Source organism: Mycena indigotica (assembly GCF_014461135.1).
Source record: "Mycena indigotica strain 171206Taipei chromosome Unknown Mind.scaff0007, whole genome shotgun sequence".
NCBI classification, from domain to species: domain Eukaryota; kingdom Fungi; phylum Basidiomycota; class Agaricomycetes; order Agaricales; family Mycenaceae; genus Mycena; species Mycena indigotica.
In genome coordinates, this window is record NW_023503006.1 from 30928 (window position 1) to 54875 (window position 23948).

The 23948-nt window shown below is 51.8% G+C and overlaps 6 protein-coding genes across 6 annotated transcripts; 3 read left to right on the forward strand and 3 right to left on the reverse strand.

Annotated features, from left to right (window-relative positions):
* Positions 1-603: 603 nt before the first annotated feature.
* Positions 604-1930, forward strand: MIND_00798600 (uncharacterized protein; the record flags this gene model as incomplete). The annotated part of the gene is made up of 5 exons (XM_037364666.1): positions 604-1023; positions 1065-1298; positions 1354-1616; positions 1676-1782; positions 1830-1930. 5 exons carry the CDS (start codon positions 604-606, stop codon positions 1928-1930), a joined length of 1125 nt encoding a protein of 374 aa, XP_037217908.1.
* Positions 1931-6381: 4451 nt separating this feature from the next.
* On the forward strand, positions 6382-6845 carry MIND_00798700 (uncharacterized protein; the record flags this gene model as incomplete). Its single annotated transcript, XM_037364667.1, has 2 exons — positions 6382-6444; positions 6501-6845. 2 exons carry the CDS (start codon positions 6382-6384, stop codon positions 6843-6845), a joined length of 408 nt encoding a protein of 135 aa, XP_037217909.1.
* Positions 6846-8005: 1160 nt separating this feature from the next.
* MIND_00798800 (F-box domain-containing protein) lies at positions 8006-8726 on the reverse strand (the record flags this gene model as incomplete). Its single annotated transcript, XM_037364668.1, has 2 exons — positions 8687-8726; positions 8006-8640 (listed from the first exon to the last, which is right to left on the reverse strand). Exons 1-2 carry the CDS (start codon positions 8712-8714, stop codon positions 8006-8008), a joined length of 663 nt encoding a protein of 220 aa, XP_037217910.1. The 5' UTR covers positions 8715-8726.
* Positions 8727-8958: 232 nt separating this feature from the next.
* On the reverse strand, positions 8959-12480 carry MIND_00798900 (uncharacterized protein; the record flags this gene model as incomplete). The annotated part of the gene is made up of 5 exons (XM_037364669.1): positions 8959-9627; positions 9675-10294; positions 10351-11655; positions 11705-11889; positions 12248-12480. 5 exons carry the CDS (start codon positions 12478-12480, stop codon positions 8959-8961), a joined length of 3012 nt encoding a protein of 1003 aa, XP_037217911.1.
* A 4119-nt stretch (positions 12481-16599) lies between these two features.
* MIND_00799000 (BTB domain-containing protein) lies at positions 16600-17753 on the forward strand (the record flags this gene model as incomplete). Its single annotated transcript, XM_037364670.1, has 2 exons — positions 16600-16889; positions 16937-17753. 2 exons carry the CDS (start codon positions 16600-16602, stop codon positions 17751-17753), a joined length of 1107 nt encoding a protein of 368 aa, XP_037217912.1.
* Positions 17754-17915: 162 nt separating this feature from the next.
* MIND_00799100 (uncharacterized protein) lies at positions 17916-18448 on the reverse strand (the record flags this gene model as incomplete). The annotated part of the gene is made up of 2 exons (XM_037364671.1): positions 17916-18398; positions 18446-18448. 2 exons carry the CDS (start codon positions 18446-18448, stop codon positions 17916-17918), a joined length of 486 nt encoding a protein of 161 aa, XP_037217913.1.
* Positions 18449-23948: the final 5500 nt, after the last annotated feature.

A 23948-nucleotide genomic window follows, 5' to 3' on the forward strand; every position in this document is an offset into this window, starting at 1 on the left:
GCGCCTGTACCAAAGCTAGCGCGCACATCGCCTCGCATCAAACTCAAGCTCCCGCGAAAAGAGTCCATCATGCCGACTTCAAAGACGAATCAACGCGGCGCCAATTTCGCCTCGACTCATCTCGCTTGCTTCTGCCTGGTCCATTCCTCCGTCATCTCCTCCGTGAGATGGGATGCAAATGCCCTATCCGTCGCGCAGGGGTAGCAACAGAGATGAGCTGAATAAAGTGAATAAGCCGCCATAGATGGGTTTGACGAGAGAACATGCCACGCACACTATCGGGATGGCGGAAGAGCACAGGTAGGAGGGCATAGTTCGCAGTTTTCGTGTCGTTAAGCAGTAGCGGAAGCTGTAAAGGCGGTTGGCACGAACATGGATTGAAGAACCAAAGAACGCACCTTTCCGCTCTCGCCTTCCGCCTATTCCTGCCCCTGCATTTCCTTGTCTCCTTCGCGGTACGCGTGGCAGTCCGGTCGCGCGGGTAGCGATTCATTTGCATGCAGCAAAGTCGTGGTCGTGGTCCAGAAGAGAAAGTGTCACACATTGATATCTCTGTTCTCTCGCGCGACCAATGACCAAACCTCAAGCGCCCCGCATGTCAAGATGCTCTTGCTTCTCGCACTCGCGTCTACGCGCGCTGCCCGCAACGACTGCACCGACATAACTTCCTGCCGCACGCTGTCCGACATCGTCTGGGGCTGTCTGGCGACAATCTTCCTCCGTATCTGGGTGTCTGTCCACCCGAATGTCCCGCCTCCGCTTCCCGAACAGACAAAGAACTTGAATGCAACCAGGCTCCGAACGGTCCTCGCCAGAAACGGGCAGCTGCTCCACCGCGTCAAGCTTATGGCTGTTGCGCTTGCTGCCCCAGAAATCATGATCGGGTTCGCTGCGAGGCAATTCTTGATGGCGCGGTTTTGTGCTCGAGGTGGTGGATTGCGTGATGACAAGAACGACCTGTTGACCATTACAGAGTATAGTATGACCTTAACTAATGGGTTCTTCTTCATTATGGGCGGCTTTGTTGACGCCGACGGGCATCCAATGATCCAATCGTCACCTAGTCCCAGCTGTCTGCGCCTGATGTGCTGAAAGCAATTGGGGGGATAAACCAGGCGGACATCGAGGACAAGAGCAAGGGGGATATATCTTCCAAGGGCATCGCGCTCTTCCAAGGCCTGTGGTTCATCGCTCAATGCATCGCGCGTGTCCCGCTTACCGAACTCGAAATCGCAACTTTAGCGTTTGCGACAATCAACGCGCTTATATGGCTGCTCTGGCTGGAGAAACTGCTCGACGTACGCAGCCCCACTCAATTATCACTACAAATTGCCCCCGACGGACATGTCGAAGGCCTACCATACCCCGCGCTTCCAGCGTTTTGCCGCAGACGCTTACGATGCCCTCTCCAACACCGCCGTCCCGACCTTCTGGTGCGCTGTAACCAGACGCCCTGATGGACTCCGACTTCGACTCTCTGCTCTAAATCATCGCCGTCGTCGGCCAATTCATTTCCGGCGGGTTATTTCACCTTATTTGGCGCCATCCATTGCGCCGCATGGAAATCAGTCTTCCCCTCCGCCGCCGAGCTCTGGCTGTGGCGCATCTCTGCCCTCGTAATCGCTGTATCCCCCGCGCTGCTCACTTTCCTTGCGCTCCCGGTAGTACTCAACAGGATGGAAATGTTCTCCGCCTACGCGGTCGCGCGGACCGTGCTGCTTGCGCTTCCCTTTTCAACATTGCGTGCCTTACCCGCTGCGGCGTTTCGCGACGTGGACTGGAGTGCGTATGTTCCGCATGTATGACAGAAGAGCCATCACTAGGGTTAGGTCCAAGTATTGGCCGTTCTCGCAAAATATCGGAGTCAAGTATTGCGGCAGATCTAGACCGCCCAGGCAGGGGCTATTTAGATGGATTCCGGGAAGCATAGATTTGATCTACACTTTTCCAATCGTATAGTACAGGTACCAGTGTACTGCGAGGTTAAAGCCTTTTAATATATCCAAGTACTATCAAGTCCAAGCTTGAGAAATACAAACTAGTCCATCTCGTTAAAAGAACAGTCCGTGCTTACTTAGCAAATAGGTACAGAAGGCGGTAGGAAGGCAAAAAGGTGGATGGTGGTGAAAGGTAAAGCAGGCAGTAGACGAATAGATACGATGCAAAAACAGTCTCAAGGGATAGAAGATATCCACCAATAAGCAACCAATTGGTATCAGCCCAGCACGGGAGAACTGAGGAAGAAGGGGTAGCAGATGCGTTGGAAAGGTATCGCGTGGTCTTCAAATATCCGCAGAATCCTCCGCAAACACTCTTATTTGCATCACCCGATACCGCCCCCACCACAAGAACTTCTTATTTCCGCCCCATACCGTCTTTCCGACCTCGCGACCACGCTCACGCCCAAGTCTTATTGCGAGCAAAAGTGCGTTCAACGGAAGCCTTCTACCCATCTTTCGCGGGCCACACAAAATGTATGCGATGGTCGGATAGACAGGCAGCTTGAGACGCGGTCGATAGAGCCACAAGACGCGTGGTGGAGAAGTTTTATTGTCGTCTCGAATCCGGGCACCGGTCACGTGCAAGAATAGCGCTTTGGGTGGAGAGGTGTAAAGAGCGTCAAAGAGACAGGCATTATTGTGGGGATGAGGTCAAATAGGTGCAGGGCTCGAATATTTCGGATTGTGCTGCAGATACCGCAGGTAATCGATGGAGGGATTCGCGAGCTCGAAATGACCTTCCGAGTTACGCGTCTTCGGGCATTTACTCTCGTTTGGGCAGCTCCAGATCCATTTTCAGGGAAGATTGGCGAGAAGCGGAGACGCCAAATTTCCAGAGTAAATTTTGGATTGGTCCACGCAATGAGTTGGGGAGGAGAGGTATTGAAACGTGTTATTGTCGAAGGGAGTGGTGTACCATAGAAAACTTCTAAGACATCGATGTCGAGCATGTCGAAGGAGATTCGAGAAGGGTCCAACAGCTCCGGGACCTGGGAGCTAGTCAGTAACTATTGGCAGACTAAAAGCACAGGCTGACATTCTCCCCGCCACTTGTTCATTGCCGCTCCGAATACTTCTCTTTCTCATGCTGAGTTTGAGGAACAAGGTAGCGAGCCACGAGGACAGGTAAGGCTTGTTGAACGGACTTCAATGCAATGAACGAAGCAGACGTAGGGTCGAGTCCAACGTCTTTAGCGAGTGAAACTGGGAGAGGTCAGCAAGCTCCATGCATAAATGGTCGTTAACGCAACTCGCAACCCATTGTGTACCCCTCGCGCCAGTCCACACTTGTTCACCGTACCGAGAGAGCCTTGAGTCCGCATTGGGGCTCAAGGCCTCGAGGATGAAGCTAGTGAATGTTCTGCCTTGGAAGGGGTCAACAAATACTCTGCAACCATCGATTGTTGTCGCACCTTCAGCCACGTATGCCTCATCCCGCCCAGCACATCTTTCCAAACATTCCTCCGCATGCCTTTCGGTAGTTATTCGCGCCAGCTTTGCGATTCAGAAACGACTCTGAGTAGAACAAACTAGTCAGTGTGAAAGGAAACGCGACACAACGGTATATCACACCTGGTTGTACTTTCTCGTAGTATTGAGGCGCTGGTGGGTGGCGTAAGACGCTGAGGTGTGGTTGAGAATGCCCGAGCATAGTGCTCGTGGTGGTCGTCGAAAGCGAAAGAAGATCATCGGGTCACATGGCTCGGCCCGATCTTCCTTGTGCTTTCTCCGCGACGACGACCTTCAAGTACGCCTTCCTCCCACTCGATCTTTCGACGGGAACACCCCCATGACTCGTTTCCGTGATCAAAAGTGAAGGGACATGACACAAGTGCGTCCTTTGGAAGCATCGCTGGCCACGATGCTCATTGTCCTCCCTTCAACATTGTAGACGGTCTTCGCTTGGTCTCTGCCACACTTGTGGCGGTTCCCGCCCTAGTCTAACATGCGCGGTCAAGCTTCAGCGAGGGAGATGTGTTGTGGGGAAAACGAGGTGAGCGAAAAGCGCAATCACATCTCGCTGTCTCGATCTATCTTGATTTTTCCAAACTAAACAGCCGCACCCTCTTCGTTATACGAAGTAATTCGGCCGTCGATCTGGCACGGCAGCGCAACTCGGGGAGTTTGTGCTTCTTCGAATTGTCCTCCGACATGGATTGCAACGGAACAAATTATATACCTCCGCCTACAAAGCCTTGCAATTGCGGCTTTGCTTTCTAATGCAACGCCACCGAGTGCGTGTGTACTTCTTCATATATAGAGCCTATATTTACTAACGATATATTCAGCTTCGTCATCTATTGCTTGACATCCTTGGGTCTTGATTCGTCTTTCGCAATCCACTTTCGAGTCGCTCTCGAGGAATTATAAGCGCGTTTCAAGGACAACAGTCAGCGTCCGCATTATCGCTGGTGCTCCACCTTCTCGCCTCTCCCTCCCCGTCGCATTTCTGAAAGAGAACGAATGCCTCGCAGACTCTCCAACGATGGCCTCGACGGACGCCTGCTCTGAGCCAGATTTTGCGAGCTCCTCGATCGTCGAAAATATCCTGGTTACCAACGCGTTCGGAGTGTGTAGGAGGACTTGGATTTAGACTTGGGAGATGGTTCATCGGAACCGTCTCAGGGCATCCTCTTTGCGCCATTTCATCGTCTCCACCTCATCCGACTTCGCTTCATTTTCATCCGCAGAAAGGGACGAAACTGTAGCGGTTCTTCGAGCTCCATGAACAGCTTTTTTCGCTTGCTTCTTTTGAGCTTTCGTAGACTCGAATGTCTCGGAATGCTCACCCGCAATCAGCATCGCCACTTCCCACTACCTGAAACATGACGTCGACGGAGCAGTCTCAGACTTCCCCGCATTCCGCTATCCGCCTGAGATATTGTGCTCGAGGTTAGATTGCCTCGACTGAATTCCTTACGAACTGAAACCTTTCGCCACAGCTCGAATGTCTCTCCGTCAATTGCATTGCCACATTCTGCTGCCTGAGACATGAGGTCAGAGCACCGGTCTCAGACATCTTCCCCAGATTCCGCTATCCGCTGGAGAATCCCATAAAAGCCGCCCCAGAGTCGACCATATCCTTAACTCAAACCACCAGCGCATCACAAGCACCATCCACATTGACCAAAAACAAAACATGCTTGCCTCATACTCCACTCGCGCTGTCGTTCCCCGCAACGGCTTCTTGCCATTGGGCGGCCGTCGTGTCTCTCTCCCCGAGACATCTTCGCCATCATCATCATCCTTTTCATCGAGCCCATCTCGTCTCCGGAAACGATCAGTCGATATTGCGAAACGACTGGCTAGCTCTGTCGCTGCCGTCGTCCAACCCACACCCATGCCATATGTCGAGCCCGTGTTTGGCCTGCGACGACGATCGCTGGGAGCCATCCCGATGGAGGACCTTCGCCCTCCAAACTACCTTCCTATGTCCCCACAAGAGATGCTCTTCCCGCGATTTGAGCAGGTTGCCCTGTTCAAAGCAGTGGGGCTGTTGAGCCCAGAAGCGGATGTCAGACGCGAAGTACTAGCGATGGAACCTTACGTCGTTTGACTGCTTGATGTTCACCACTACCCCCTCTATCACTTGCTACTGAACATGTTACCATTGTATTTCTATTAAGCATGAAGCATGTGCAATACCATTTCTCATTGGTTCCATGATCCAAATGTTGCAGGGCAGATAAGTAATTTGATTGCGTGCGAGACTAGACTCGACTGGAACTTGTCACAACTTGAAGTTCCTCCTCGGCGCAGTTGTGGAGGACCTTCGATTCAAATGTACTCGGCAAGTATATGTTCGAACTCAGCGTTAACAACCCAGATCTAAGTGGTTGTTGAGGAAAGGGCAGTCAGTCACGCGACACTGGCACACTTTCCTTCCCAAACCACCACCACGACTCACCAACCACTCTTGACTCTTCCGACACCAGCACCCATGCCCAATGCAGGCTTAAAGGACTTCGTTCGCGGCATAACGCCCGCGGCCTACCCTATTGTTCAGGTGCCGACTACCAAGCACCCTGTGAGCCTGAGCTCGGCCAGGTGCGTTTTCCTGTCTCGAATCCTCTCCAACTCCTCACGCTTTCATAGCACTGGAAGATCTGGGTGGCCCTACCTGCTTGCTAGTACTCGACAGAGTTCTATCGCTCACGAAATCTTGACGCGCCAAACTTGAAGGCCAAAACTCTTTGAACTCGATATCGTGGCGGCAGTGGACAACTTGAAGCCCCACCCCGCGAACTCCAACTCCTCGAATAGAAGGGCACGGTGTATGGAGGGATGACAGGGCAATCGGTGCGCGGCATTCTGTCCGGCGCTCTGTTTTTGCTCACTTGCTGACCCTCTCCGCAAAGGTTTGTCTGCATCCTGTTCACGAATGCTTGCATGGCCCACACATCAACCCCAATCGGCGCACGAGCTATTCGAGACGTGTCAGCAGGTAGGCAATAATGAAGAGCAATAACAAGTCCGGAAATTCACCCATCGCTGTTGTAGAAAACATCGTTCTTCAAGTTGGTCGGACACTACCCCGGGGCCCCACAGGCGGCTGGTTCCTGGTGCCACGCTTCCTTCACCACTTTATCCACTATGAAACTCCCTGTACTCGAAAACTTTCGACATGCTCCTACCAACCAACTCTGTCTCTTTTTGCGACTTCTCCAATGCCGACAAGAAACTCAATCCAACAGTGTCACCACCAGACATGCCGGTTTGGCGGAGGTGAAAACCGGGCCTGCTTACTTAGACCCCGTTGTCTTGAACTCGCTGTCCACCTTCCAGATTCGAGCGGACAAGATGGGCCGCCGAAATAGCGACAACTCGGGTATGCAGGAATGGTGACTGGTGACTGGTCTTGCGACGGGCCACCACGAATCGGTATCGCGCTATCTGGGAGAAGCTCCGCTGTCCACGATGCTGGACGATTTGAAGAGCGTGTTTTGGTTAGGGTCAGAAAGCCATGAATTCCGACATTATATGGACGAGGAAGAATCTCTTTAGACTCTTAAAACCCTTCCATTCTTCAAAAGGCATCTCCTACCACACTCCCATTCGTCACGGTCTCGGAACCCGCTATTATATTCCAATACAAGCAATACGACACTCACAAAAACCGGCTCAGGACCCATTCTAGGTCTCATTCGCATTTTTCGGTCATACCGTTCTCGAACGAGCGTAGCAGTGTCTGAATCGCCTCCTGCAGACCTAAGGCTGCTCATTGGGTCGGTGGCTGGCTGTGCAACGACAAGCAGAAGATGAAAGTGTTGTTTGGGTCCTTGGGGCTTGGGAAGTTGGGAACATCTCAGCGCGCCATTGGAGCTGTCGCTACACACACTTTTACTTCTGTCTCGGTCATGGCGTAGGCTTGCTAATGCAGCTCTGTCTGCGAGCACTTGTAGAACGGCGTTCTTCAAGGTCGATACTTATACTCTCTCAGTGAAGGTCATGTCGGCAGCCGGCTTCCCCACGTTTATCATTCTTGAAACTTTGAGTACTATTCGAGTTCTAGTCTATATCGTGCAATTGTATCCGAATAGCAAACTATTCTATCGCAATACAGACAGTCTCTCACCGCATTGCTTTCATACCTGAAATTTCCTTGAAATCCTCCCATTCCGTTGCGGCCTCTGATGTCGTCGTGTCCAGAGCAAGACTATCACCACCCGGAATACTTGTTACGAGCTCTCTCCATCTGTCGACCCCTTCCTGTGTTTGCCGTCTGAGCTTGATGCGATGGAGTGCGGGCAACGACGAGAGTATATTCCTCCAAACAAGAGTTTCTCCCTCGGATGATGGGGTCCAGCTGTCCAAGTACATCGTCCCAACTGAGCGCCAGACCCGATTTAGTGTCCTTTTCGAGTTGCCGTTTGCGATGTTGTCGTCCCCATGATGAGATGGGAGAATCGATGAAAAGGCTGTCAGTGCCAGGGGATATTCACTAGCATGCCAGGCGAAGATTACTTAGTCTCGGGCCAGTGTGATAGAGAAGAGACAGCGGAGAGTCAAAGACTGGGGTACAGCGGTTCTCTTTCGCTTCCCGTCGGCGTTGAGTAGGTTTCATTGATTATTTGCGTTATCGACATCTTCGCTAGGACGGGGAACCTGCCGCGGAGCGCTCGCGTTAAGGATTCGTGAGGAAAGTGCCCATAAAGAAAGACCTCCCGTATGCGCTCTGGTGCAAACTCCAACACGGCGGCGATTCGTTGGTGAATGGTCATTTGTCGCCGAGAAATGATGAAATGGCTCAAATGACATTCCACAATCAGCGGGCTGGATTTCGAGCGGCGCAGGCAAGTCTGCACCCATGTCGGCGAGCAAAAGTTGACTTTAGACCAGAGTAGTGGCATTCCGAGCGCGATTTGGCGCCAGTGAACACAGACCTCGCTGCATTCGAAGAACGAATACTCCAGCGGCTGAACTGCTTTCACGCACACCTCCATGAAGATGTCGGCCAGGACTTCCGCGGGGAGCACGTGGATTGGCGCCTGAGACTGGTCTCTGCCGCATCGACTGAGCATTTTGGTGTCGTGGACATCGTCTTGCACAGCGGCATGCAGCATAGACACTGTAAGCTCCGGCCCGGGCACCACACGAGCCGTAGCTTTCAGGTTGTTTGGCGGGAGTATCGCATGTAGGCCTTGAACGGTAGTCAGTTCTATGGGCTCGAAAGGATACTTGCATACTCTTCTTGACCTTCTTCAAGGCCTTCATGGCGGTTGGTGCAAGACAAGTCAAGACCGGCGCCGACGACCAAAAAAGGAAATGGCCTCAGCCGCCGAAAAACGATGGCTATTTCTAAGCGGCATGTAAGTATTTACAAAGCGATGCTACAAGTATACAGGAGAGGAAGCAACTTTTCAAAGCAAACGAAGGAGAAAGAAATGCGTATCGTATGTCTGGATTTGTGGGGCTTTATATCGGTCGTCCAAAGCGGACGCTTTTAAGGGCATGCTATTCAAGTACGGCGAGCACGCTTCGTCTCGCCAGACCCGTCGCTCCATGTCCGCGGGTCACTCTCCTCATCTGGCTCCAGCTCCTCCGAACGGCGTTTGACTGGGCTAGCGCCGGGCGGAATCTTGATGACAGGAGGCTCTTTTGTGCGAGCGCGCTTGGGAGCAGTTGTAGCTTCCTCCTCAAAAGAGCGTTTGCGTGAGACAGAGCGGAGCATCAGCCGCGGCTTGGTTTGCGCAGCGTAATCTTCATGCTCGTAGTCGGTGAATGAATCCAAACTGGACCGCTCCTCGTCCTCCGAAAGCTCCGCTGCATACTGCAACGCCTCGTCCCATAACGGCGCATCGCGATCCAGAAACTCTCCGTCTTGCTGCTCATTATCCTCGTAGACATTGTCATCCGAAACAACAGAGATCACAGTCTCAACCCCATGCTCCTGCTCTTCTTCGGGGATTTGGACCACGAAAGGCCCGTTTTCGGTGTCGTTATTAGCATGCTCGCGGTCGGCCCATTCACGTCGTTCTTTGGCGGTAGCGTTGTCAGAGGTAGGGGCTATAACTTGCTGAGTAGTCTGAGCAATAAGCGCATCAGCCGCGCGGGCCTGTTCTTGAGCAGCGCGAACACAAATCGTGCAGCGGCAATGATAGAGAGGAGCGCAGGCTTCTCGCCAAACCTATTAGTAATGTTAACGTTGTCAGGTTAAAAACGACGAGCACATACAGATCGCAAAATGTCCTGGCTATACGGCGGAAGATGCTCAATTGTCTCCGGCACGTAAGGAATTGAGTGCAAAAGCTTGGGTGGGTTCCGAACCGGGTCGACAGCGATAGTTATTGACGACTTTTCCAAGTCTGTTGTCGCCAATGTAGATGTCGATAGCGTTGGACTCCTGTCTTCGAGTCCTTCTGCCTCTGCTCGCAGATTTCGTCTCCGTTCGCTCCAATCGACCCCGTCAAACCATACCCCCTCTTCCTCCCTCAACTCCTTAATCACCTCCTCCAGTGTTATGCGGGTAGCGCGAATAGCGGGGTCTGATATAACCACACGCTTCTTCTCGTTTTCAGCCTCCGCTTCACATGCATCCAAAGCACATTCCATAACAAGTCTTCGAACGACATTCTTCATCGGCGGGAGGAGCAGTGTGCGGAGTTGGCGGACATGAGCGGCATGGGCAAGGTCCGCAAGGACAGGGTTGGGGATGGGTGGCCCAGGCAGGCCAGGATGCACCTCTTCAGGCACTGGGTCGAGTGGAGACAGGTCTTTTGACGAGGCTTCGGATGGCGAGGAAGTTATCGACCACGGTACTGGATGGGTCGCACGAATACCCGTATCAGGATGTTCTGTTAAGCAAGAAGGTGAATCATCGCGCTGAATTTGAAAAGATGACTCGACGCACCTATCCTCTTCACCTTTACGAGATAGTAAATGTCGAGAGGCGTTACCCAGCTCCCATCCAGTATTCTCCCTCTGGCCCAGTCTCCCAGAGCAAGATCTCTGACATTCAATTCTTCCTCTACCTCCAAATCGATATCTTCGTCGGAAAAGTCGTCGTCCTCCGTTGGCGAAAGCGAAAGCGACCTTCGATAAGCTTGTTGCAGTGCAATGGTCTTACCAGCCCATTGTCCTGGTTGAGAATAATCGCGTTTTGCATTTTCGACTTCGTCGGTGGGTCCATATGTACCAGACACCGCATTTGGCGGCAACGCCTCGGGAGACGGACTGCGCGCCCGCACTGGCTCGATGTCGTTTTCTTCGCCATCCCAGCCCCTTGTAGCCAACACCATACCCATCATTTCGCTCCATTTTGTTTGTCCCCGTAACCAACCGCGTTCTTCAGCCATCTGGAGAACACTGACAAGACTGCCCTCGCCAAATTCAAGGTATGTTCTCAGCGAATCGCGAACGACACTGTCGGTAGGATTGAAGACCCCGATTCGTTGGCCTAGACCCAACGTCTTTGCGGGCTCGTATGAGTCAGAAGGAGCGGACCAATCCAGAGGCTCGACATCGTTTGCAAGCGGCTGGCCCTTCTCAATGGCCTCGCGATCACGCGCAATGCCTGTGTTAAGCACCGCACAACGCCAGACCCATTCGGCTCGGCACTGCTTGCAGACGGAGAAGGCACAGCCAAATACGAACGAGCTCTCGTCCTCTTCCTCGAGCAAATCGCTGACGCGTGTCTCCAGTAGGGAACTATGAGCCTCCTCGAGCGCTTTTTGTGCGTGTTGGTAGCGAGTATAAGCGTCTTTGCGGGCCGCTTGAGCAGCATTGAGATCCTCGTTTCCCCAGCGCCGAACGGCATCAACCCTTTGGTCTGCCCTGGCTAGTTCTTCTTGGGCGGCATATGCTGCCTCGCGGCGATAGTGTCGGAGCATTTCGATGTCTTTAAGACAAACTTCGCACCAGCGGCGGCGACGAGGTCCGTGGTGTTCCTTACAGACGTAGATGGGTCCAAGACGGGCAGTATCGAAGACCTTGCGGCCAACGCCAACGCCGGTGTTAGTATGCGGCGCGTTGATACGGCAAGGAAGACAGGAGTTGCTGTAGATGCCGTAGAAGTGGCGGTATGGCGTAGCGGGGACGCCGGCAGAGGAAGTAGAGTTGGAATGGGGGTTGGGGGGAATAGCCCATGCATAGGCAGCAAACACATTGAAAGGATCAAAGAGTTTTATTGCGCTGCGCCAAAAGTGGTGTTCTTCGACTGCGAAAAGAGTAAACTAAGACGAAACTGTATAGGTGACAACACGTACTGGCTATACACCATTTTGGTGAGATCCTCATGAGAGCTTCGAGCTGGCGATGGTCGCGGGCGATGATATAAACTTGGCGCTCGCTGTAACCTGGCTGGCGGTGGGGATGGCTGTAGGGCGGGGTCCAATTCATTGGGAGAGTGCCAGTTTCGGCCAGTAGCTTCAGGCAGCATGATGCGATGAGGCTGAAAAACGGTTAGTAAACGATAGGGGACGAAAAAGAGTTCAAGAAGAAAAAAGTCAGTCGACGTCAGAGGGTGTGATCCGAGCCAGATGACTGCGCAAGTCGCGTACACATACGCCACAGACAGCGAAAACGGGCCACAAGAGGGTATAAAACGGGTAGAGGACGTGTCGGGACGCGACAGTCATCGTGTCCAGCTAGCTCCGTCAATGGAAAGAGCTTGCCACCTTAAGCGACAAAGAAAGAGAAAAAAGGGTGGAAAAGGCGTGAAACGGTGAAGTAGGAGTGGAGAAAAGGTATATAAGGAAGAGAAAGGAAGAGATAGATGATAAAACGACAGGATTGGGCAGAGCACGAACCGTATAAGCTCAGCAGGGAGCTGTGCCCAAGAACGCAAAGCTTTGCCCTTGTATCCCAGTCTTGCTCCATCGCCTTCGTTGCTCATTGTAGTGGTCCCAGTGCCTGTAGAGCTTGTCGGCGTCGTGCTCCCGCTATAACTCCCGCTCGTCGTTATCTTCTCCATGGCGTCATCCGATCGCGCCTCCATGTCCTGCTGCTCGTCAACAAGAGGGTCCATGTGAAGGGAGAGCATTCATGAGGCGTTAAGAAAGATAGGGAGGAATGGTACGGCTCCAACAAGCGTAGTTGTGGAGAATGGGGTCAAGATCGCGGTCGTGGCTCGAGCGCAAGTCACCGCTTTCGCTGACAAAGCATGCGGAAGGCTGTTGCCACACATGACCAAACAATCAACAACATTTTCGCGATTGCTCCCACCAAGATAACTCGCCCTCTGAACATTGCCCAACGCGTCTTTTTCCTAATGCTATCTTTGCTCGTCACCCCAGTGGTGTATATATGGAGGACTATAGATCCAGCTTGCTTCACTGCTTCAAGAGGCCCCGGGAAGCTTCACTCAAGGCTTGTCCGAAATTTGAGGTTTTTGAGGGCAGAAAATGGCTATTTCCTTGTCCGAATTCAAGGTTTTTCAGGCGAAAATTTTGGAATCCTTGTCCGGTTTTGAGGTTTTTGAGGCTTCTTTCTGGTCAGACTGGTCAGTTCAGTCGGCTCATGGAAAAATATTCTCAGATGAAGGCAGGCACAATGTAAACCTTGCAATCTGTGCTTATCATCGCAAAGTGAAGTCGAAATTCTGACCCAAGCATTGAATTTGGGAGGTGCCATTTTCCCGCAAAATTTCCCCTTTTGGAAAGCAGGTGACGACCCTTGTCCGATTTCAGGTTTTTGAGGCCCAAATCGTAAGGTTTTTGAGGCCAAAATTGCTGATTTTCTCGGACAAGGCTTTGGTGAAGCTTCCCGGGGCCTGCTTCAAGTTGTTTCGGAAAACCCATCATTCGTCATCTAACACCCATCTTGGGCCAATAACCGGCGCACGCGTACAAGTCGACTCTGTCCGAGACCGATCGCGAGAAAACTTCATAGGATAACTCTATGCGACCCAGCGCATTGTTCCTCTTGGTGCGGAAGTGGCTTTGACTTTGCAGTTTGTCAATCAAAAGCGTGGTCATTTGTGACCTCCTTGCTTTCGTATTCCATCCACTTGCCACCAACATGTCGTCGGCGCTCACTTCGGAGTCTACAACTTCAGTCGAATCCTTACTTTCCACCATCCAAAAGCTCGAATCTCAGTGCTGCGAAGCCAAAACCGCTCTCAATTTCATCCGCGACCCAATAACAAGACTCCCTCTCGAATTGGCCTCCGAAATCTTTATTCATTGCTCCGACCTTTTCCCCACACCAACATTCCACGAGGCACCGCTTCTCCTCCTCACGATATGCCATTCATGGAGAGACATTGCACTTGGGACACCCGAAATTTGGCGTGGCATTTATCTCGACTTTCCGAACGATGACAACAATGACACTACATTTGCCACCTGGTTAGCTCGCTCCAAATCGGTCTCTCTTAACATCTCCATCAATGGGCGGATTCGATCCGCTGACAAGGGCGGCATGAGGCTCATTGTGCAAGAAGCGTCCCGAATTGAACATCTTGATTTGTGTGTCCCCGTGGGAGACTGCCCTCTCTTCATATGCCAGGTTCACGTACTTCCGAAGCTCGTCAAATTGACGCTTCTCGGCCCACGGAATCCACCCAGCTATGCATGGTACTCAGTGCCAGTCCTGCTCGATTTACTCAAGGCGTGTCCAGCTCTGATCGAGCTCGAAATAACGCGACTGACGTCTTCGCGTTACTACGACCCCAGCGACAAACCTTTGCTTACTCTTGCATCGCTACGCGTATTGCGCCTCGGGGACCCCGACTATAACGACACCGTGTTTAATTCCCCTTCGCACCTTCTTCGTGGCTGTACCTTACCCGCACTGGAGGTTCTCCTGATTTCGAATATCACCCTCACAGCCGCTCAGTTCGGCGATTTCGTCGCCAATTCCGCTCCCCGGTTGTTCGAGGTCCACATCGCCCAATCGTATGGTGACCCGTATTCCAATAACGACGCGGGCAGCATAAGTGCGAACGGGCACTCATACGCCACTGTCACGGAGCTCCTCCCCCATCTTCAGTCCGTCTCCATACTCACCATCGGCATGCGTTGGCCCGAGACGCTTACGGTCCCGTCGTCGTTGAACTTTTGCCACTTGTCGCAGACTGGCGACCAGGCTTTACTGCCCAACTTACGTTCTCTGACGGTATACGGGTTTCCCTGTGGATCCAGCGACTACGACGACATCCATTCAATGCTTCAACAACGCAGCGGTCTTCGCTCTTTCACGCTCGTCCTCCGGCCCCATTGTGCATTCCCTGGTGGTGTCTCTGCCCGGAAGCTGCAACAACTTGTGCGCTCTGGCATGGAGATTCACATCGTGTCGAGCGAAGGGAACACCGGCTTCGATTGGAAGTCAATGCTTCCGAGTCCAAGACACCATCAATAATTTCATCATTATTTCTCGCGCGATCGTCGCTCAGTTCTGTAGCTAGTTGTAGGATATAGTCTGTATCATAAACAAAGTTCAAGTTAAGCGTCATTACTGCCATTATCGAAGTCAGTTCGCTGTAGTTGTCCCACTTCATGGGCTGGTTCGTCGATTGATAATTCAGTGTCTTCCTCCGTATAAGCATCGCCCGGGGGCGCATGGGCAAGGTCTGTGCTTGTCGAAGACAAAACAGTCAGTGATTTTTTATTCTGGCAGTCTGAAGATAAACGCGCACCCGTTATAGCTCAGAGAAGCTTGTACGGGCCAGGATCCAGTTTGGGTCGGGCTGCTGTAGTAGTTGCTTGGCAGTTGGGATCCCTGCGGAGATGCGGCGAAAGATGATTGGTCAGGTTGTTGGTGGCCGTACTGCGGTTGATAGTTGTAGGTCATCGGGGCACTATAGGCCAAAGAAGGCTCGTAGGCTGGTATGCCGCCATGAACAGCTCCACCGTAGTGTTCCTGCGGCTGTGAGGAGGGCACAAACGGATTAGAGTAAGAGGGAGCAGATGCGTTTGCTGTCTCTGGCCTGGGAGGAAGTGTATGGTCGATAGGCTGGTAGACACAGTCTAAGCCTTGCTGAACGCAACGCATGCAAGGGTTATCTCCAGCGGGATCTGTAATGCACTAAACTTTGTGCGTTGATACCATGAATAGCACAGAGTATAACGACCCGACTAGCCTTGGTCTTTCGCCGTCGACAGTTAAGACATGCGATATAGACACGCGTTCTACGCGAGTCGTCATCTTGCGGATTGTGCCGAGACATGTCCAAGCTGTTGTTTGGACAGGAGCTGTAGAAGAATGCGAGTTATATACCTTGGAACTAGACGCCAAACCAGTGCATGGTTTGCGCAGACTCGGAGAAAGATTCAACATGGAGTCGGCGGGAAGCGCTAGAATCCCTATTAGTCCATCAGGTACAAAACGCGCTGAAACACACCAATCTAGACCCCACTGCAAGGTGTAGTTCTGCATTCGGCTTGTACACGCAAGATCCTCTCCCTTGTTTGCCGAGTCAACGGACAAGACGGAATTAACGGGTTACTTACGGGTTGTCTGATTACCACGCCCGTTTGAAGTTGCCGCTGCGCCTGTGTCACGGTGTAATGAATCATTTCATGGCGAGGGATGGCCATCTTCTGCTGGATTGTGCTCACAGTCTGATTAGGGTGCCCACTCAGTGGGATATCGTCAATTTGAGTTGAATGCGGTCCAGAGTTTTGCTGTACCGTGGTGGCGGCAGCGATTGAATCATGATGGTTTTAGGAAGACGATCTTGAGCCCTTGAAGATCCACACGAAGACCAGAATCAGCGCTTTATCCATTTAAGTATGGCCGGTTGCCAATCTTGTGTTTGTCAAACGGCGCTCCACGATCCCATCTCGTTGATTCCTGCAGGCGAGGCACTGGCACCCCAAAATGCGAGTCAAGAAATAACCGATTCATATGCAAGCCTGACTTTGTGTCGACAGAGCACACAGCACGAGTAGTCCAGACGACGTCCGTTATCAGCCCGACATGACGACCGCCGCGAATGGCTTGCCACGTCAGAGGCAATGTGAGGCTCGAGGGCGGGTTTTGCGACCAGATTATCGAGGATGGGATGGAGGGTACCAAGACCAGCGCAGACATAGTACATCAAATGAAAAGTGAAAGAAGGGTCTCCCAATTTGGAAGTGAATCACGAGCAAGGTCACACCTCTCCCTTTCTTCTACTCCACCACCACGCTCGTTTATCATCCATATCTTCTATTCTCACATGGGCAATCTAGCCACGCCGATTCTCAACTCCTCCGTCATGTCCAGCAAGCTCAAAAATTTCGCGAGGTCGAGGCTTTGGTTCTGCGACGGCAACATCATCCTCGTCGCGGCGTCCGTCGCTTTCAAGGTCCATCGTGGGCAACTCCAGCGTCATTCCGAAGTATTCGACGGCCTCTTCAACATTCCACAACCTCCAGAGCAAGACCTCCTCGAAGGCTGTCCCTGGTTCGAGATCTACGATTCGCCCACCGATGTCTTTCATTTCCTCACGGCCTTGTACGATGGACTGTATGTAATATTTCATGCTTCTCGCCGGCGCACTCACATCTTTACAGCTACTTTTCGATCCCCCACGCCCACGATTTCCCCATTATTGCCTCCGTCCTCCGCTGCTCGACTAAATACCTGGTGGAACATCTCCGTCAGCGCTGCATGGCCCGCCTTGAAGTCGAATGGCCGACTACACTAGCTGGGTGGGACTCTCGAGAACAGGCAGCAACGGACGCACTTGGCCATTACGCCCCTCGAACAAGTTGCGCTCATCCAATTCTCTTAATCGACCTCGCTGTGGAACTCAATCTCCCTTTTCTCCTTCCCGCCGCAATGTATGACCTTGCTCGATATGGGCCCAGCAAGATCTATTCCGGCACAACTGTTCCAGCACTCACGTCCTCCATCCCCACCACCCTTGATGCTGACTCGCCACTCTCGACAATGAACCTTCCTGAAGCATTCCTCGTCGCAACATTCCGAGGCCGAGAAGCCGCGCAACACTATCTCGCCAACTTCGTCTCCACTGAACTCGAAGGACGATCGCCTGCCGCCGAATGTTTGTATCTTACAGAAGACCCACCAAGCCGACGCTGCCGCGAATCGTTCTACTTTATCACCCTCAATGTTTTACGCTCAGTCGGCGGGATCGCTTGTGGACGCGATGCAGACCCTCTATTCACACTTGTGCAAGCTATGGACATGCTTTCAAGGACGGACTTTTCGGATGGGCAGAAGCAGTGTGGGCTCAAGATGTGTCATGTGTGCAAACTCGACTTTGCGAAGACTGCGCAGACTGCGAGGGAGGAGGTGTGGCAGCTGTTGCCGAGCTGGTTTGGGCTAGAGGAAAAGAAGGAGATGACGGTTGACGCGAAGAACTAGGCGTTTATTACCTACAGCATGATAGCGACTGGAGCCTACTCGAAATCACACATTCATTTGTACACTTTTTCGAGGGAGTGTGTAAAGGCTTTTGTGGAGTTCAGATGTTGAAAGTGCAAATGAGAGCACGGTAAGAAACAGTTCGTATTGTTCAAAAAGAGTCTACAGATCATCATAGAGCTCGAATGGTATTGAAAACGTAGAAAGGTCCTGATAAAATGATGGTCCTATCCACGCAAATGTCAACGTTGAAGGTTGGCGGTTCAGACGTATGTAGATATATCGGGCCTGTGCCCGTGCATAAGACGGAAAGAAAGAGTAGCCAACGGTAGTTCTGATCGCGCGCCGACACTTTCCCAAGCAATAACTTGTTCTTCTCCTCGTTGCACAGCCACCGACTGATGGTATCTCTGTGGTAGTTGGAGAGGCACATCGAAGGAAGTCTAGACCTTCGAGGAAGAACGAGATGGACACTTTTTCGTAGTTTTGGAAGATGATCGATGGTCCTTGAGAGAGTGGCGGTGGTGCGGAATATAGCTTTGGAAAGACGGCAGTCTTGTAAGGGTCTGACCGAAGCACCAGTTCGATGAAATCCGTGACTTCGGACTTGAATTTTCGGGAATAGCGTGGCCGATGATGTCGATGCTAATTGAGGATTGAGCCCGACATCCACGAGAGACGATGCTTTCCACCATTCCGCAAGCGAAGAACAATTTTCGAAACGATTGGCCAGACAAAACGCGCTTTACGCGCCAATCACATCCTTCAGCGTCTCCGTCCGCCCGATGGATAAAGCAGAGAAAGTCCTCTAAAAGACGGCGATATTCGACCCATTATGAGCTATTTGGCGCGATGAGGTATGGCAAGGGCGAAAGGAGGGCTAAGCAATGTCGGCATTGAATGCAAAAGAGATCTATCTCGGAGGCACACACCTTGTAAGCCAGCCATGTGAATTCCGTCAATTCTCGGTGCCTGCTGGTCAGACAGGACAGCTGTTTGTCGTTCACCTCGACTAATGCTGCTGCCAGACAGTCAATTAACAAGCATAAGGAGAGGAGGCGAGTTTATCCATTCCAGCTGTGCTTTGCATATATGTCCTCATCCAAGTTTGATTGAACGAGATGAAGAATGGTGAAGGGCACTGAGAACAATGGATGGTAAGTGTTTGGCCTGAGTGGCGAGTATACACGCACCATTCGAGCTTCTAATACTAGTCTATTACTTCCTGGCACCCTCTTCCGATTGCTTGCTGATTCGTGAGCTGAATGAACGTTGAAAGGGCCGGATAGCCAAAGCGCTATGTGGAATAGGAATGAGATGGCAACCGCAACGAGAAGCAAAGGCAACGCACATTCGACCATCGCTCCTTGTGTATTTTTACCCCGCTGTAGCGACCGACGTTGTGGCGAAGAGGGAGAGAAACCGGCAGACCATGGTGGTCAAAAACAGCGCCGGGGTGTCAGCGTGACGTTACTGCGAATCTTGCCCGCACGACTTGCAGTGGTTTTTGCAAACTAAGACATTCAGCGGTCTAGCCCGGGCCATGCATAACTCTTTGAAACTTTCAAACATCAAGGCCCTACCACCCAGACTTCGCGTGAGTCTTTGCTCTGGTCTTGAGACGGCGACGAAGTTAATTGGATTTGCGCCCAGGTTTTAGCTGAGAAGGTTATCAGTAGTGAACAATACGACCCACGGCCCCTTCTGCACAACCTGCAGGATAACCCGCATCAAGCGCTGCTCCTCTGCGTTTTGTACCACATTCTGGACCCCAATGGCATTCCTTCTCTAACAACAGACGAATTCAATCCCGATGCACCACATCTACGCCATCGCCTTCATCGTTCCATCTTAGCACTCAACGGTCTTGCCGAATCATCAAAATCCATAACGACCGATGCTCTGATGGACATATGGCCCCGCACCTGGGCTTGGATTCGGTTCCTTGATACTTTCAACCAGACGTGGGGTCTTGAGCTGGGGCCGGGGTCACCAAAATCCCCACTCATGATGGGCGCGTGGTTTTCCCTCATCCGCCAACTGGCCACCAAATACTATGGCGCCAAGGCCAACATTATCGCCGAGACTCCTGGTATTCTGACCATACTTGCAGAATTCTGGGAATACTTTCTTGGGACCGATGCGGCAACTCAGCCTAGGCCTAGCCAGAGTGTTATGCTCAGTCTCGTGCCATCGGTAATGTTTGTTCTCGCCGACTGGAACGCCCCCGGTCCTGCAGTGTATCCGCAACTCATCGAAGGTGCCGGAGGTCGGAGAAGCCTTGCCAATCTCTTTGTAAAACACCTCCGGCTTACCTTCAACAGCGCAAGTCCGTTTCAACCACAGTCAGATTTGAGACGAGACTGTTGTATTGCCTTGATGATGGTGTCTGCTGCTCTGAATCTACGAACGGAGCTCAACGAAGTGGGTGTTGTCACACAGTTGTGCAAAGCCTGTTTGTGCCTCGTGAAAACTCGGCCGGCCGCGCGTGCCGAGAGGGAGGCTCGTACGCAATACCTGAATTCTTTCATGCATGCAACTTGGCAATGCTTTGCGGTTTCTCAACCAGAAATTTACATTGGCGAAGCACTTCGCGCGGGTCTTCTGTCACTTGTTTTCCTCGCTACCAGCATGGATGAGGGTATCGTCGGACATCTAACATTCTTCATAAGCGCGGTTCTATCCGCATTCTCTGTCTTTCCCACCGTCGCAACTGCGCTGGGAGATGCTCTGACGCAAATTTCACAAGAATTTCCAAATCAGAGTCCCGATGCGAACGCAGGACTAGCACGACTATGGACAGCATTGGTCAAGATTGGGCAACTCCGCTCTCAAGTCCTTGCCGAATATAAAATACCTTCCTCGAGGATTGCGTTTCAAGCATGCTCAAACCTTGCGGCGAGTAGTTTGTGTTCTTCTTGACCCTACATGTGCTGAAGAGAGCTGGCAGTGCTTGAGAGTTCTCGACCGCCATGAACTGAAGCGATGTGCTTGTTGTACATCACGATCATACTGCTCTAGGACATGCCAGAAGTTTGACTGGAAGATGGGTGGCCATCGTGCCCGGTGTCGGCAGCATAATGCGAGTTATGGTTCGTTCCTTCTTTCTTTCCAGCAAGTTACTAACCCCCCTGGAGCGCGTGGTGCCCTTTCTAACTTCCGCAATCAGTCCTTTGTGTGCGGGATCCTCTTCAAAGAATACCTTGCCAATCGAGAGAACATTGCCGACGAGATTTTCCAACTCTTCTGTCGGGATCCGCAAGCAGAGCCGATTGTAACTTGGATCTGGCTCAATGCCACTCTTGATACGGACACTGATCTCCTCGATACCTCCGTGATGGGCGGCTCTATGTACCGGCCCATCGTGACAAACGGGCGCGATAACTTGGGACTTGTCTATAATGAATCGGCGGGAATTCACGTGGCGTTCAGGCGTGGCCAAGTAGTCTTACATGTCTTCGACCTCCACCTTCCTGCGATGTCATCGGTATTGGGGGCGACGCCGCCTGAAATTCCGGACTCGCATGCGCAATCGCTGGAGCAATTACGCCGCGGGACATACCAGATGAAGCAAGCGCACGCACAAACAGATGCGACACCTTGTAGTTAGATGCGACACGTGTCCTATCTAAGCATCAAAATCAAACATTTGATACAGCAAATTTCGATGATACAATCATAATATGATGATAAAGGAGATGGCAACAGTTGGTATTTTATCTTGTTAGTATTTATTAAGTTGGTTAGGTTCAGTTAGTTAGGGTTCAGTTAGGGTTGGTTAGGTTCGGTTAGGGTTGGTTAGGTCTGGTTAGGGTTGGTTAGGTTCGGAAGAAAACTTGAAGGACCTTCACAAATCTTTCCAAGTAGTATATTTACAGATCTCGATTCTATTCATGGGATGTTGCTCTTCGAGCCGAAGACTGATCTAGCAAACACAAGAGTCGAAGACAACCCCGAGAGTAAGTACTAGTATACTAGCGCAGTATGTGATTATGTACGATCATCCATATGAGAGAATAGGCGGATCAGCAGAAGAAGAGACAAAGAACAGTAGAAAGCACCATCATAATCGGAAGCCCATCCATCGTTGTTCGTCGCGGTCTTCACTTTACTCTCCCTTTCCATCGAAGAATTCCACCAACTCGACTCTCTCTTCCATCATATCCATAACAGCTCCCAAACCAACTCCGCCACCCCATAATTTACCCAAGTCCTGCGAAAGGATTCCGTCCACGATTCGGTTCTTGCCAGGAATCCTTCCCGAAGCAGCACCCCTAGATGGACAACAAGCAGGCCAACCTCTCCTCGCTGCGTAACGATGACGTGTCCAGCACAACGGAGAGCAGGCTGGTTGCAATAGACGTAAGTATCGCGGATGATATGAGAGAGGTCGAAGATGCGTTGTGGACGATATGATGACTGGAGCGTGTTTTTCGATGTGTGGGTCGGATATTGCAGGTATGGCCTCTGAGACGGAAAGCGGTGGAGTTTGTGCTCAAGAGAAGAAGAAGAGCTGAAAACTACAGAGAACTCGACACAGCATCGATTCGCGCACACCAGAGGCATGTCCTCAACAGACTCTATCGTTCGTTCGCAAAGCTGTGTGGGCGTGTTCGATAGCGTTATTTGCGGCGATATAAGTAGTGCGTCTCGAAGTGGAGATATTACTTTCGGGGCGGGAGAGTGGGAGCGAGAATAGGACGGAATCACAAGAAGGTGGGTGGGGCTTATCAGTATTTTCAGCTACTTTGAAAGCGAATATGGGCGGAAATACGCACCTGTCGCGAAACTACTCGCCTACCCGTCTTCAAGCTTAATGTTATATAGTGATTTTCTTCGACCAGCGTCCAGACATGTCAACCACAAAGACTGCGACGGAGGGCAGCGCGGCGCGCTTCCTCATGCATTTCCGACAGCTACTTCTGAGTGCCGTTGAGAATCTTCCACTTCCAATCTGCCTTCGCTCTTGTCTGCCTCCCGACTCCTTTCAGCCCGAATTTGGATGGTGTTCGATAAAGCAGATTGAGTCTCCATCCCCGCCGTCAAACCGATTTCCGAGCGCGACCCGTTTGGAACACTTCTGGATTGAAGTTTTGGTCGGCATTGCAGCTCTTCAAAAAGCAACGGGGTTGTTTGGAAGCGTGTAGATGTTCCTTCAAATATAGGGGATGTCATAGTCGTGTAGCAGCCCGATGTGATGAAGGACGTTTCGCGCGAGCAGCAGTCTGTGGAGTAAGGGATGTCCAAGCATGGTTTGTAGTCCTGCCAAGTATTCGTCAGACAGAAAGTATACACAAGAGAAGAGTGACCACATACTGCAGAGCCTGCTATTCCAGCCGAGCCATGCGGGACAAAGGCACGTCCACCCGAAAACCATCAAGAATAGCCTTCAACTTGAAGTTGTCCGGGCACTAAATGCTTCTACTCGCGGTGAGCGCACCCATCGCACTGGCGCCGGCAGCCTCAGTAAGATGTGTTACGACGAAGCCGGTACATGCGGCAAAGACGAAGGACTGTCATTGAACGGTATTAGGTTGAGCATGCAGAAGACGCATTCAGGAAGACGCACTCCCAAATCAACCCTGAGGCCGGTCATTTCCAACCGCTTCTCTTTATATAGAGGGCCGACATTCTGAGGGTCAAAAGGAAATGAGAGTATTCGTGGTTGCGGTTGCAGTACATGTAGTTGCGAAGGAAGCCAAAAACATCGTGACTTATAGTGACCCGCCTGAATTGCTGTTGCTCTCCGCTACATACATACCTCGATTTACGCGTCGAACACGCGGGCCTTCGCTCTTGTAGAAAATGCCCACACCTAGTTCCCCCTTTCTCGACATTCTCCACACGAATACTGTTCCGACTGATCTGCAATGTCGCGAGATTCGCGCACATCTAGACCTTCTCAGCAGAAAAGTGGACGAAACCAATGTGGAGGTGGACAGGCTCCAGACACTTCTTCGTGGCGCTACTCAAGCAAGAGACGAGCTCATAGACTCTGTCGCCTCACACCAAGCTCTCATTTCGCCAATGCGAAGGGTTCCAGACGATGTCCTGCGTCTTATCTTCCTCGAAACTCTTCCCACACATCGCAACGCGGCCTTGGACGCCAGTGAAGGCCCGAAGCTGCTCGCTAGCATCTGCAGCCATTGGCGGGCACTGGCCTTGAGCATGCCGAAACTCTGGTCGAAAATGCAT